Raw genomic sequence first — 15101 nt, forward strand, 5'->3', positions numbered from 1 at the left:
ACACCACAGTTTTCCTAAAAGCTCAACTCCAAGCGTATTACTGCTTTTCACTGAATGCTTATGTGTGACTTATGCAAGTGATTCTGAATTTATGATTACTTGTTAACCTGAACGGGAGAATCTCAAAGCAGACACTGTGAGGTTGGAAACTGCTCCAATGACTTGGGGGGAGGGGGGGCGGGCGCAAGTGCAGATTCCACCTGCTGAGTCCTAGGGGACTGGGGAATGCAGGAACAAGGCCCGGCCTTGGGGGCTGAATGAGGGAGCAGGCGCGGTTATGTCCCACCACAGTGTGATACCCAGATCCTGCCCTGCCTCCTCTGGGGGCCATGCCTCTGATTTCAGACCGCCTGAGTCTCAGGCCTCGGGTGTGCACTCGTCTCGGGACCTGCCAGGACTATGAGGAGCAAGTGAATTCTCCCACCTCATCCTCTCTGCCCACATGGGCTTGTAAAAGCCAGTTCATGGTTTTATGAAAGCAATCCATTTCATGGCCCCTTCAGAATTTCTTCTTACGCTCATTAAAAAAAAAGAGAGAGAAAGAAAGAAAAAAGGATTCGAGACTAGATCTCATTCCCCGGAAGATCAAAGACCTAACAGATTTTGCCCTTTTTCAAGATGGGCTCCTGAGCTTAAATATCAACCCTCCTCAACCATGGGGCCTCCCCTCCTGCCTATGAGGCACCTGCCAGCTTTACGAGCTTCTCTCCCGCAGATGTCCCTTACAATGGCATTCTACACCGCACTTTGCCAGAAGCGAGACACAATCCACGCTTCCAACAGCCCCTGCCTGCTGCCATACCTCAAAGGTCTGACTATCGATAAAACCTCTGACTGGGTGCCTGGGTGGCTCAGTTGGTAAGCGTCTACCTTCGGCTCAGGTCATGATCCCAGGGTCCTGGGATAGAGCCCCGCATCGGGCTCCCTGCTTGGCGGGAAGCCTGCTTCTCCCTCTCCCACGCCCCCTGCTTGTGTTCCCTCTCTCGCTGTGTCTCTCTCTGTCAAATAAATAAATAAAATCTTTAAAAAAACAAAAAACCTCTGATTAACCAGAGGAGGAGGCTCTTCCTTTTCTCCCACTTTAGCCAGGCGATTTTCACCTGGCCTCCGATCATTTTGTGGTCTCTGGGATCACTCACTTTTTAGCATTTAGGCCAACGGGCAAGCAATCCTACTAATAAAAAAGAAAGGGCTTTGGAAATCTATGTTCTTTTGCATATTAAAATAATTGTTTTTACATCTAACACAATGGGGAAAATGTCTCAATGCAGTGTGGAAAGGACTAGGGCAAGGGGCATTCCCATACAGGAACCAGCCCAACTCTCCACATGTAACCTGGCAGCGGGGGCCAACAATTAAAAATGCTTGTGCCCTGAGCTGGAAAGCCTACTGCTGGGTGTTTAAACTGTGGAAGTAATCAGACAAGTGTGCACAGATACAAGCAAGGAGATAGACCACGCAATATGGTTCTGAGTAGGAAAGAGGAGAAAACAGTGTTAAATGCCCGACCCTGGGAACATCAAATGTGCCACCACCATACAAAAAAATACTCTGCAGTGTAAAATATTAGCAATATACATTTACTAGCATGAAGAGAGTATTAGGATTTCTTGATAAATGAAAAAATACAGGTTATATTACACAAATAGCATTACCAAATGTTTAAGAGATGTATGCTCTTTAAAAAGGTCTAGAAAGGGGCACCTGGGTGGCTCAGTCAGTTAAGCGTCTGACTCTTGATCTCAGCTCAGGTCGTGATCTCAGGGTTGTGAGTTCAAGCCCCATGTTGGGCTCCATGCTGGAATGGAGCCTACTTTACCTAGCTTAAATAAATAAATAAATAAAAAGGTCTAGAAAGATGAGCACCCAAACTGAACGATGAATAGCAACTCTCTTAGAATCGAGCTTCAGCTAATTTCATTTTTTCCATCTATATTCTCTCATCTGTATATAACATCTGAGTTACACAAATAAACATACCACTATGCACACACTGCTCCCTTTTTGTCCTTTCACCTCGTAAGTCATTTGGTCCACATTCACCAAGCAGCCTCCAGCCAGGAGCTTTGGCTGAATGCATTTATCAGATTCTCATAATACCCAGGAATGGAGAAAGGTATTGCTGTGATCCCTGCTTCACAGCCAAGGTGGGTGGGGCTCCCCAGAGCGAAGATACTTGCCCAGGTCATCTGGTAAATTAGGGCTGGGAAACAATAAAGACAGCCAGTTGGCAAAGGAGGGGGGCCTGGGTGGCTCAGTGGGAGTGTGCGACTCTTGATTTCGGGGACATGAGTTCAACCCCATGTTGGGTGTAGAGATTACTAATAAATAAGCTTAAAAAAAAATGGGCAAAGGATCTGAAAATACATTTCTCTAAAGAAGATGTACAAATGGCCAATAAGCACATGAAAAGATGCTCAACCTGATCACTCATTAGGAAAATCTAAGTCAAACCACAATCAGATATCACTTCACACCCTCCAGGATGGCTATAATTTTAAAAATGCCCAATAACAAGTATCGGTGGGGATGTGGAGAAACTGGACCCTCCTACGCTGCTGCTGGCAAGGTAAGTGGTGCAGCCACTAGGGAAAACAGTCTGGCAGTTCCTCAGAAAGAACATACTGTCACCATATGACCCAGCAAAGTTCCTTCTAGGTATATATACCCAAAAGAACTGAAAACATACTGTTCACGCAGAGACTGGTATATGGATGTTCATAGTAGCATTATTGATAATAGTCCCAATGTGGAAACAGTCCAAATGTCCATGAGCTCACGAATGGACAGATGTGGTGTGTCCCTACAATGGAATATTATTCAGCTACAGAAAGGAATGACAAGTGCTACAGCATGGATAAACCTTGAAAACATTATGCTAAGTGAAAGAAGCCAGACACAAAAGGTCGCATATGGATTCCATTTACACGGAATGTTCAAAATAGGCAAATCCATAGAAACAGAAAGTAAAGTAGCGATTACCAAAGACTGGGAAAGGGGAAATGAGAAGATACGGCATTTCTTTCTGGGGTGATGAAAATGTTCCAGAATTAGACCCTGGTGATGGTTGTACAACACAGTGAATATACTAATACCCACGTGTACATTTGAAAATTAGTAAGTTTATGTGATATGAGTTTTAGGTCAATTAAAAAATAATAAATCTGACTCTAAGACAGGACCCATGGCTATGCACTCAGAGAGCCTGAGCTTCCTCAGTGCCCGCTGGCCTGCTTTCTTTCACTTGCTGGAGAGAGGAATCCTATCCCTACTTGAGGCAAGGGAAGCCTCGCAGTACCACACACTCCGTCTTCTGGGAGCCACCTTCTCCATCTGCTCATTTCCCGGAGAACTACACACAGTCACCTGGCAAGCACGCGCTGGTTGGCTATAAGCAGGGATGGGACAGGGGGCTGGGGGCCAACAAGCTACACCATGAACCTGCACGGCCCTCATGGGGGCTGCTCCCATGACGCACCTTAAACCCGCCTCCGACTTCTCCAAGAACATTTTCGATGGGCACCTTGGTGTTTTCAAAATGCACCTCACAAGCTGAAAAAGATGAAATTGAAGGCCTTACCTGATGAATGCAGAGCACTTGCACTGGAACCATAGGCATGAAATGTAATTCATTCATTTGTTCACTCATTCAATCTCCAGCTACTGAAAGAATAGTACAGAGATAAGGTTCCTGTTCACGTGGAGCCCCTACTTTGCTCGGGACATGATGATGTTTAAGTACTATAGATGAAATAGAGAGTGGTGACAGAATCAGAGGTTGGAGAGGGGGCAGATAGTAACATTTTTGTTAGGGGTTTCCATCAGGCTTTTCTAAGGGGACACTTGGCAGAAGTTTGGAGGAGCATGAGCCAGAAGCAGAACCATGGAAGTGGACAGCACAGGCCTTCTAAGGTGCCTGGATTCAATGGGAGTGTGGGTCCCACTTAACTCAGATGCACTCGCAGCCTGCTCTGTGCTCTGCGGAAGCGGACGGCCTTTCCCTGCCTTGCCCAGCCAGCTGTCGCCAGGGGCACGGAGCCCAGCCAACGCGAGCCCCGGCTGTCCCTGTGCTGGTGTGGTCCCGCTCAGCCCGCCAGGGGCTCCTGTGAGCTGCTGTGAGAACAAGCCCCAGCACGGTACACACGCAGCCGACTGGGGCCCCACCCACAGCCCGGAGCAGGCTGCCCAGCACCCGCAGGCTGCGAGAAGGGCTCGCTGGCAGCTGAGCGCTCAGGTGGTTTCTCAGACAGGGGGACGGGGGCAGCCCCCGAAGTCAGGAAGCGCTTGGTGTGCAGAGGCAGGCAGAGAAGGGAAAGCGTGGCCGCGGTGAGGACAGAGGCGGGAGGGAACAGGGGCTTTTGCACCATGTTTTCCGTAGCAGCATCTTACCGGCTGTCACACACAGCAGCTCCCAGCAACTTAACACCGGAAAAAAAGGGAGCCTCAGGACAAAGAAGGCCACGGCTCAAGAGCAGCCAAACAGCAAGCAACCAGGTCTGCTGACTTTTTATTCTACTATTCCAATGGCACGGCTGTGAAATACAATGAAATCCTCTCTTTGGCTGCTGGTCCTATTTTATAACAGATGGGCTACAGGGCCAGGCCCTTGTCCCAGTGACTCTAATTCCTTCACAGGCTGCTGAGTGTGGGGAGGATGCTGCCTCCCTCTCTGACCTCACTTTGGGCCACTCTATCCACTCTTGTGGGGCCACTGACGATCCCAGGGACACCACCTACCCTGACTTCAGTGCGGACACTGGCCCAGCAGTGGTGCAGGCTGCCACCCTGCTCTCTCCCTCACCCGGGTCACTCTGACCACCTTCTCCCCACCAGCACATCATGCTCTTTATCTTGGGCCTTTGAGCATGCTCCTTTCTCTGCTAGAAGGTTCTAAGTAAGTATCAATAGGCAGCATGAGCCTGGTGGGAGGTAACACCTGCTTCCATATGCACGAAGCATTATACAGATGTCATAACACTCCCTTCCCAGGTCATGTCACCAGGTGCATTCTAGTAGCACTCCTTTCCGTTAGGTGAGGAAACGGAAGCATAGGAAAGTAAATGAGCTTGTTTGAGGTCACAGAGTTTCTAGGCAGTGGAGCCAGGTCAGAGCTCAGCGCCCTGTGACCCTGCTGAACCAGGCTGCTATGGCAAATATTGCCATCCAGAACCCAGAATCCCTAAAGAAGAGGTGGCAGACAGGAGCAGGTCTGGAGGGGCCACCTGCAGTCCCCTGAAGCAGAGATACCCCATGATCTGAACTAGGAGCCCCAAGAAGCAGTCTTGTAAGGACTCCATGGCAGTGCTGGTCGGGTCGGAAGCCACTTACAGGACGCCAGCTTCATGGGGACCAAGTGCTGCTCAGGGGATGCAGGTGGCCCCGGGTGGGTATGAGGGAGAGTGAGAGGAAGGAGGAGGGTCCAGGCAGGAAAGATGGGGTGTCCTGCAGTGGAATGTTTACCTAGGACACCCCTCTGCCTCCCTGGTGTCCATTACAGCCTCCCTCACAGGGCAAAGTGCTCACAGGGAGATCACTATGGCCTCCACATGGAGAGGGGCACACGCAACATGTGTTAAAAGAATAAATTAGCGGGGCGCCTGGGTGGCTCAGTCGTTAAGCGTCTGCCTTCGGCTCAGGTCATGATCCCAGGGTCCTGGGATCGAGCCCCACATTGGGCTCCCTGCTCTGCGGGAAGCCTGCTTCTCCCTCTCCCACTCCCCCTGCTTGTGTTCCCTCTCTCGCTGTGTCTCTCTCTGTCAAATAAATAAAAAAAAATCTTAAAAAAAAAAAAAAAAGAATAACAGCTTCAAGGCGCTCCTCGGCATTGCCACGGAGTCACTGGGGCATTCTTAATGTGACTTTACTGACATGTTTATATGGAAGCAAAACTATTTACATCTCATTTGATCTGGAATTTGGATGGGGCCGAAGGGTGCCCCCCCCCATACACACAGCCCCCCCACACTGCACGCGTGCTACTTACTGTTGGAGCCGCGTATGCCTAACTTATCCTCAGGCTTCCCGTTAGTGACTCCACCGAAGGCTCTCTCTACTATGAATGCTGTGATCTTGTCTTTTACTGAGCTGTCGGAATCAACCACCTCTGTCTTTGCAAACACAGTAAAAATATTGGCCAGTCCTCCATTGGTGATCCAGACCTGAGGGAAGAAAGAGCAAGGGCTTTGGAGAAAACCAAACTTATGCACCCCCCATCAGCTCCACCCTTTGCCACAAGACATCCCAGCGGCCTGTAAAACTTCAGGCCAGAAACATAAAGCTCCTGGCTCTGGGGAAGCCAAGCCTGTGTGGACAGAAGACAGGGGTTCACCCCAGGCTCCCCAAGAGGCACAGGTGGCCATGTTTGTGTGTCTGCACACAAAAGGGAAGCCAATGGTACTGAGCCAGCTCAAGCTCCAGAACCAAGCAGCCAGGGTTCCTCAAGAAAGCAGAGCAGGCAGGCAGGAAGGAGAGGGGAAGAAGGAAGGGGGTAGGGAGGGAGAAAGATAAGGAGACTTCTCAACAAACTGCAATGTATGGAACTTATCTGGACCTTGATTCAAGCCAACTGTCAGAAAATAAAAAGGTAAGAGACAATCAGGGAAACTGGAATGCTGATAGACAAAGAAATGATCAATTTTCAAATGTGAGAATGGCATTTTGACTTTGTATTTAAAACAGTCTCATCTTGTAGAGACACTCTGAAACTCTCAGAGACGCGACACAGGCGTGGCCGTGCTGATGGAGGAAACAAGGCGGGCTGGGGGTAGGAGCTGCTGAGGCCAGTGCCGGCGGCGAGGAAGCTCGTTATACTAAACTTTTACATGTGTTTGAAATCTGGTCACTTCACCTCCCTGAGCCACAGTTTCTTTTTCCAGAAAAACAGTCGCACCCACCCAAGAGCTGATGTGTACGTGCTTTACAACCCGTGGTGTGTGGGAGGTGGTCAGTGCGTGGTGAAGGCTGTGGCTGAGGGCCCGAGCAGGCCACAGAGCGCTACCTTGGAGCCATTGAGGATGTAGTGCTTCTTATCCTCACTCAGCGTGGCCCTGGACTTGATGGAGGCCGCGTCACTCCCACTGTGGAAACAGAAACACGCAGCTGAGGCGAGCGACGCTGGGGATGAGGAACAGTTCTGGGAGGCGGCAAATGGAGGGTTTGGTACCTTAACACAGGAGTTGGCTAACTTTTAAAAATAAAGGGCCAGTTAATAAACGTATTCAGCTTTGCAGGCTACAGGATGTCTGTTCCAGCTGTTCAACTCTGCTGCTGCGGCATGAAGGGGCCACAGACAACCTGTAAACAAAGGGCATGCTCCAGCAAAGCCTTATTTACAAAGACAGGCGGCAGGCTGGATTTGGCCGCCCCCACTTCACCACACGAAAGAGTGGCAGTGAAAACAACCTGGCCTTAGGCTGAAATGTGGGGATGTATGCGTAGAACGAGCTCATCTGAGCTCCTGTGAGGAGGACTGCAGGGCACCCCTGGTTCCCAAGTGACAGGAAGCAGGATGGAGTGTGGTCCAAGTAACGGACTTGTCAGTAGAAGTCCTGAGTCCTAAGCAGGCCTTGTGACCTTGGGCTGATGACACCACCCAACCTGTTCAGTGGGGACAGTACTGGCAAGTTGCTTAGGAGCCTGAATGCACTATCCTATGTGAGGAGCACTGCAGACCACAAAACAACTGTCTGACGGGTGCTGTCAGGTACGTCCTCTCATTTGTAAGTCTCACTGGGACAGAGAAACAAGGTGAAGATAAGGGAATTTGAAAGAAAAGTTGCTGAGTCGACTCTCTGCAAGATGCAGGGATGGGAGAGAGAAAAGCCACCACCTATTCACCAAAACCCACAGCCCTCGTCCTAGGGCACCCGGAAGATGCCCCGGGAGGCCGCCACGTGGCACCTCTTGCCAAGGGCCAGACCTGCTTGGCTCCGTCAGACAGAAGGCAGCGATGTGCTCCCCCGATGCCAGTTTGGGCAGGTATTTGGCCTTCTGCTCCTTGGTGCCAGCCAAGATGATCCCCTAAACCAAACACAAACAAGGCTGCTGTCAGCTGTGGGGAGAAAAGAAGTATGTGCACATGCTTGTAGAACACGGCCCCTCCTGGAGAAAACAGCTCCTGCAGGAGGGAATACCGTGGGCTCAGAGCCGGCGGCTACAAGCGAGAAGTGGAGAGCTGCTGCCAAGCACGAGGAGTGCGCTGCCGAGGAGCCGCCCTGAAGTGCGCGCTCCGGCGTGGCCTGGGCCTGCGGCACCAGCCACGGCTCTGGGTCGGACTCAGGGATCATCATCACTGCTCCTCCACTTCCAGGCTGGGTGGCCTTGGGCCAGGGATGGCCCTCCTCTGAGCCTCCTGCCTCTCAACTGCACACTGGGGGTAATGCTACCCACCGGAGGGGTGTCTGGATGATAGCCTGTGTCTACGGGAGTGCCGGGGCCACGCCTGGCAGAAAGAAGGTACACAGGCAGTGTCCGAGCCGTCCCACCCTCCTTCTCAGTGCCACGGGGAGAAGTGTGCCCCTTCCACCAGAAGACGGCCGGAACACAAGTGCTCTTGGGGCGGGGGGGCCACGCACACTGTTCACGTGGCTCGTTTCACTTTCTACAAAGTGAGCAGAGACAGCCTGAGTAGCGGGCCAGTCACTGAAAGCTGTGTGTCCATGGCCCTGCCCTAAAATGCTCCAAGCCCGGGGATAAGGAAGACATGTGCACAAACAGCAGGGAGGACACACTCTGGGCCCTGGTGACTCCCGAGCTGAGCAGGGGAGGCTCGCTTCCAGCGGTGAGGTGAGGACAGGCTCCTCGGAGGCAGTGGCATCTGTTGTGGGCCTCAAAGGATGGGTCAAAGGCGACGGGGACAGAAGGAAGATTCCAAGGGAAGGGACAGTGTGATCAAAGCAACGCGGGTTGTGTGGGACCAAGTGCCGTCCTGGGTGGCTAGAGAGAGGAGGATCACAGGGGAGTGCTGCAGGGCCCCCCTCCGAGACCCTGAGACAGCAAGCCCAAGTCACTTCCTGGTCAAAGTGAGCAAGCCTCCTGCCTCCATACCCCCACGTGACTCCAGACCTTTACATAGCATCAGAAGGAAACCCTAGACTTGACCTTGAGGCCAATAGCCTGGTGTGCTGCCAGGGTCACAGCGATCGAGGCATCTAGGCCGACAATTTCTCCTAGACGTGCGTACATGGTGTTGGAGAGGCCCAGGCCACCTAGAGAAGAAACAGACTAGCTTTACTTATGGTCCAGACCCATATTTCTCCCATTAAAGGCAAAGGGCTCGACTGCTTTTCCTGTTTATAAATACCACATTACCATTTTAAGAAATCACAGTACAGAAAGGTACAAAGAAAACAAAAATTACCCATAAACTTATCAGAGCATTTTTGAGTACATCCCTTCAGATTTTTGCTAGGCATATAAGCATAAATAGACATATATGTTTTTATTATAAGAAGGTAATATTTAATACAAAAAGAGTACCTTCACACGCATTAAATCATTTAAAATCTTCTGTCACAGATCTTTATAAACCTGACAGCTGTCTGGCAACCCACTCCCAGTATCCAGTGGGCTCTAGGACAGGTTTTCTCTGCCTCAGCACTGCTGACATTTTGGGATGGATTATTCTTTGCTGTGGGGAACTGTCCACTGCACTACAGGACATTTGGCAGCACCCTTGGCCTCCACCCAAGAGGTGCCAGTAACTCCCTTTCCCCTAGCTTTAACAGCCAAAAATGTCTCTAGACATTGACAAACATTCCCTGGGGAGGTTAAGTCAACCTGGATAGAAATCATTCTTCTAGGGGTGCGTGGGTGGCTCAGTCATTAAGCATCTGCCTTCAGCTCAGGTCATGATCCCATGGTCCTGGGATTGAGCCCGGCATCGGGCTCCCTGCTCACTGGGAAGCCTGTTTCTCCCTCTCCCACTCCCCCTGCTTGTGTTCCCTCTCTCACTGTCCCTCACTCTGTCAAAAATAAATCTTAAAAAAAAAAAAAAGAAATCACTCTTCTGGAAAGAAGACAAAGATTAAAAAAACAAAAACTCCACTGAGCTGATGTATTTTGCATTTCATCTTCAACTTCTAGAGGTGGCTGGATGGCCTCCATGTGTCTTAAAAATGATAGATTGGGGCATAGGGTCACGTGGCCAACAAGAGCAGAGCCGGGCCTTCAATTCGGGTGGGGGTCCTAGCCCTGGAGCCACCGCACAGCCCAACTGCAGAGGGTGCCACTCACACATAAAGGGAAGGATGGCCCTGCCTGATGCGTAGTTCCCCAGGGTTCCATACCCGGGGAAGGTCAGAGCTCCACAGTATCCCATCCCCACTCCTGCCATTACACAAAACTGTAAAACAAAACACTTTTGTTCTTACTCATTTCATATCCTGAGGGTCACTACTGTTTGTTTAAAAAAACCCCAAAACCTTCTGATGTTTTTCCACTAACATAGGTATCACCACAATCATGGAGAAACAGCAATCCCATGGAGACAGATGACAAGTAGGTGGAGACTGCTGGCTGGGGAGAAGCTGAGGGGCAGGAAGGAACCACACACTAGGCAGCATGCAGGGAACTGGGGGAGAAAAATCCAGGCTGGGTTGCCAAAAGGGCCTCCATTTTCCAGGATGGTGGTTTCCAGCCAGTCTTTAGAATGCTCCAGACTGGGAACATTTCCCCCCAAATTTGGGGGCACAAACATAAGGTTGCCGTTGTCTTAATTTCCCAAGAAAAGATAAGAAAAGAAAAAGAAAAAGAAAAAGAAAAAAAAGAAAGTGAAAAAGCCCCAAACTCATCTCAGGAAAGAAAGAACACTTTCACGCCAGTGAGTAGGACAGGAAACAAGAATAAGAGGTACAGTGCTGTATCACCTCATGCCCCGCCCCCCCCCCCCCCCCCCCCCGCCACATGCTGGTACAAAACACACGCAGCTGGAGAAAGACACATCCCAAATGGACACAAAGTGTTTGCAGATAAAATTAAGTACTTCTCCCCAATCAAGAGACAATTTAAAAATGCTCCTGAAGGGGAAATATATATTATCACTAACCTGACTATGTGTCTAGAGGTTTTCTTCTGCCACTTGTTTTCTCCAAGCACTTACTTATTTTTTTAGCTGACAGACCCACCACGGTTCTCTGGCTCTGCCCCCACCTTCATTCTGTTCTAACATTCACTGTGGACTGCACACTAGGGCAGGCGATTGCCCTGTGCCTTGTGAGCTGGGACACTGACGAGCCTCGGCTGTCTGGGCAGAGCTCAGTTTCCTCCCACCACACACGGAGGCTGCAGATTTGGGCAAGGAGACCAGGACGCGCAGCTTCCTCCACAGAGGCTCGAGCTGCTATGTTCCGCCACGAGGGGAGGCGACAGCAGTGACGGTCTCACGTCTTCTTGCAGATGGGGCAGTGTTGTTTTTACACATTTAGAAATGTGAGGAGAGGTATGTCATAAATGACAGGTAAGATACGTTGTTTAACAGCTTAAAATGTTGCAATAAACATCCATATGAATGAAGATGTAACCTAATTAAAATCTGCCTCCGAATCAAATCAGGCATGCACTATTTGGTCCTAAATGTTCACATCTCATCTCAGACCGGAGGACCAGCTCCAGGCTGGGTACCAGAGGGAACTTACTCTACAGACACCGAGGGCCCCCCAACCCTGGCTGCGGAGGTGATGAGGAACAACACAGGCCTACCTTTATTCTCTGGAGATAAACCAGGCAGGGGGACAGAACATCAAGAAAACCTCCTGACTTCTCTATCTTGCTCTGCTAAACCTAACTCACAACCTGGTTGGAAAAATGCCCAAAATATTAAATGTCCAAATGACCAGCTCAAAGACAAGAAATAGGCCCAAGCCTTTAAAGCACCACAGACAGCTCTTTCCCCTAAAGAGGGTTCTTAGTTGATCCAAGGGGGAAGTGACTCCAGAGAAAGCTCAAGCAGAGGGCTCAGCAATGGGTGCAGCATACAGGCTATGGAACCCGGAGCCACACTTCTATGTCAAAGGGGACTGAGAGTAAAATTAAATGGTGTGTGTGTGTGCATGGTGTGACTGTTACTCTGCTCCTGTTCTTCTTTCCCCTACCCCTCCGCCCCACTTCTTGCTGTCCCCTGAATCCCTACACAATTTAGATGACCAACTCTAGATTAGGCAGAAGAAGAGACAGCGGTAGTGACTGGCCAAATCTAAGAAGGCAGAATCACACTGGGATCCTGGGGAGAAAGGCCGGATCTTTCATCTGGGGGCTAAAAACAACACTACAATGACCCAGGAATTACAGGGACAACCCAGAGCACAACGGGCCCTGCTCGAATGTTTTCAGTGATCTAATCTCCCACCTCAACGCACCTGTGTCCTATAGCCATGCACCTTCTTCCTCTGCACCAGGATAGGAAGCAACTGGCAGACCCCGACACCTGAGCTCTCAGCCTATGGTCATCCCTCCAACAAAAAGGGCTCACAGCTCTGGGGCAATTCCTTTGTGGAGAGACCAAAGGGCCTCACGGTGCAGATCACACTGGAATTGGCCAATGTGGCTTTGAGGTTATACACACCTCCTTCTCTGCTGCCCACAAGGACCTGGAGAGCACAGACATCCTGCAGTGGTCCTTAGCCATGCCAAATGAACACAGTGCAGGCCTCAACAGTTCTTCCTGCTCCTAAGTCCCTTAGTCCACACACTCACCGGCCAGCGACCCCAGATTTGGTCCATGGTGGGTGTTTTTAATTCCAGCGGTTTTATAGTTTGATCCTGGACATACTGCATTTAAAGGCCACCTTTCCCAAACAGAACCCTTTCCTGGACAAATATGGGGTCCTTTCTTAAAAGCCAAACCAGCAGGGTGGTGTTTTCACTTTACTTACCATATTCTTCTGGGACTTGCAGCCCAAAAAGCCCCAGGCTCTTCAATTTCTCTAACGTTTCTTTTGGGATTTTTCCCTCCCGGTCAATTCTCTCAGAGTCCACTGCCAAGAGGAAATATTTTGATTAAGCAAAATATAAGCTATGTCTACAAAGATGAACAGAACAATTTTTTTTAAAGATTTTATTTATTTATTTTGAGAGAGAGAGAGAGAATGAGAGAGAGAGCACATGAGAGGGGGGAGGGTCAGAGGAAGAAGCAGACTCCCTGCCGAGCAGGGAGCCCAATGTGGGACTCGATCCCGGGACTCCAGGATCATGACCTGAGCCGAAGGCAGTCGCTTAACCAACTGAGCCACCCAGGTGCCTGAACAGAACAATTTTTGTATCGCATACAATCCCAGGGTCAGAAACTTCAAAATTGACATGTCTAGTCAGTTATTCGGCATGTGTTCAATTTCACCTAATTAGCCCAGCCAGCATTATTATTTTGAAAAATGGGCTGTACCAGGTAGTGTTCTCTTTCTTGATCTGGGTGCCATTCACATGGGTGTATTCACTGTGTAAAACTGCAGCAGGTTATATAAACTTCTCTGAAGGCACATATATACCTGAATTTTTTATTACCATTACCTTCTAGAAAATTAGAAACTAAGTACACAACTTCCAGAACTGTCCTAAAAATGTCAGGCTAGATAGCCAAACTCTGGGTTATACCTGGATCTATGTCTAACTAGTTTTCAGAAACCACAACTCTTTCACCATAGCCTACAAATTCTGAGGACAGTTTAATCTGTTCAACACCTACTCACGTCCATTAGCGCAGAACGGAGCAATCACTAGCATTAGGTCTATAATTATATACCTTGTATGTACACATTTTTGCCTGAATCAAGTTAATTAAAATCTTCTTTCAAATTGGCAGCATATTAAACTTCACTATTATTATAAATTTTAAAAACCACCATAACCTACACTTGGGAATTTTTATGCACATGGATCACTAATGAGAAATATGGATTCCCCAAGAGTCCAAACCCCTCATTTTTTGTTTTTTTTTACAACTTTATTGACATTTACAAGTGGCAAATAAAGCACATATTTACAATATGTATTTTTTGAGTTCTGACATGTTTGCCCATGAAACTACTCTCACCAAATAAATAATAAAAACTTCCTTTTCCACAAAGAGTTCCCTCATGCTCCTTTGTGATCAATCCCTCAGTCCATTTCCATCTCTAGGCAACCACTAATCATCTCCTTTTTGTCTATAGATTAGTTTACATTTTTGAGTTTTAAATCACATAGCAGGTAGTCTTTTGATCTGGCTTCTTTGACTCAGGATGATTCTGAGATTCATCTACATTACTGCATGTATCAATACTTTATCATAATACTTTTTACTGTTCAATATTCTACTGTATGGATATAAAACAGTTTATCCATTCACCTTTCGATGGGCATTTGGATGGCTCTTGGGTTTTGGTTCTTAGAAATAAAGCTTCTATGGGCATTCATATTTGAGTTTTTATGTAGCTCTGTTTTCATTTCTCTTGGGTCACTACTTTGGAGTGGGATGGCTGGGCTGTACAGTATGGTATGCACAGTAAGAAACTGTCAGGATCTGGGGAGACTCCTGCTTCCAAGATGGAGTAACAGGGATTGGAATTATCACCTTGCCTCAACATACTAAACATACAAGGCATGCATAAGAGCAACAAGCAACATGTCACTAGTAGAGAATGAGGCCTAGACCACGAATTCTCAACAAGGGCAACAGCACCCCCAAAGGTAATAAAAATTGGTTCGGGAGTGGGGCAGCAAAAAATATTTTTTTAATGGATAAAGAACAGAAATACAAATAATACACAGAAATATGGTACAACTTGGAATTAAAATTTCATGAGTGGGGTGTAAACAGGGAAAAGATGTCTAAAAAGGGTTTGGGGGGGGAGGGTCAATAATGAAAAACAGGTTGAGAAACCCTGCTCTACAGGCTGTTCTGCTCCCACCTAACAATGCTTACAAAGCAAGCCTTGACCAAAACCAAAGACACCACCAAAATTAGAGTTCCTGAGGGAACACTGATACAAAAACCCTCAACAAAATACTAACAAACTGAATTCAGTAATACATTAACTGGATCTTTCATTATGATCAAATGGGATTTATCTGGGCATATAAGGATGGTTCAATATCTGCAAATCAATGTGCTACATCACATTAACAAAAAG

The 15101-nt window shown here is 48.5% G+C and overlaps 1 protein-coding gene across 3 annotated transcripts in view; it reads right to left on the reverse strand.

Moving 5' to 3' along the window:
* ACAD9 (acyl-CoA dehydrogenase family member 9) overlaps positions 1 to 15101 on the reverse strand; it is a 44086-nt gene that overhangs the window by 9626 nt on the left and 19359 nt on the right. For all 3 annotated transcript variants that reach the window (XM_045904247.3, XM_045904248.3, XM_045904249.3), the window contains 6 exons: positions 12870 to 12971; positions 9100 to 9206; positions 7919 to 8019; positions 6998 to 7076; positions 5984 to 6158; positions 3479 to 3552 (listed from right to left, as the gene is read on the reverse strand). In XM_045904247.3, coding sequence (XP_045760203.1) covers positions 3479 to 3552; positions 5984 to 6158; positions 6998 to 7076; positions 7919 to 8019; positions 9100 to 9206; positions 12870 to 12971 — 638 coding nt within the window. The remainder of the gene's footprint in view (positions 1 to 3478; positions 3553 to 5983; positions 6159 to 6997; positions 7077 to 7918; positions 8020 to 9099; positions 9207 to 12869; positions 12972 to 15101) is intronic.

The sequence above is a fragment of the Mirounga angustirostris genome, unplaced genomic scaffold (genome assembly GCF_029215605.1).
Source record: "Mirounga angustirostris isolate CCGP_5_RB_7025 unplaced genomic scaffold, mMirAng1.0.hap1 SCAF_1, whole genome shotgun sequence".
Classification (NCBI taxonomy): domain Eukaryota; kingdom Metazoa; phylum Chordata; class Mammalia; order Carnivora; family Phocidae; genus Mirounga; species Mirounga angustirostris.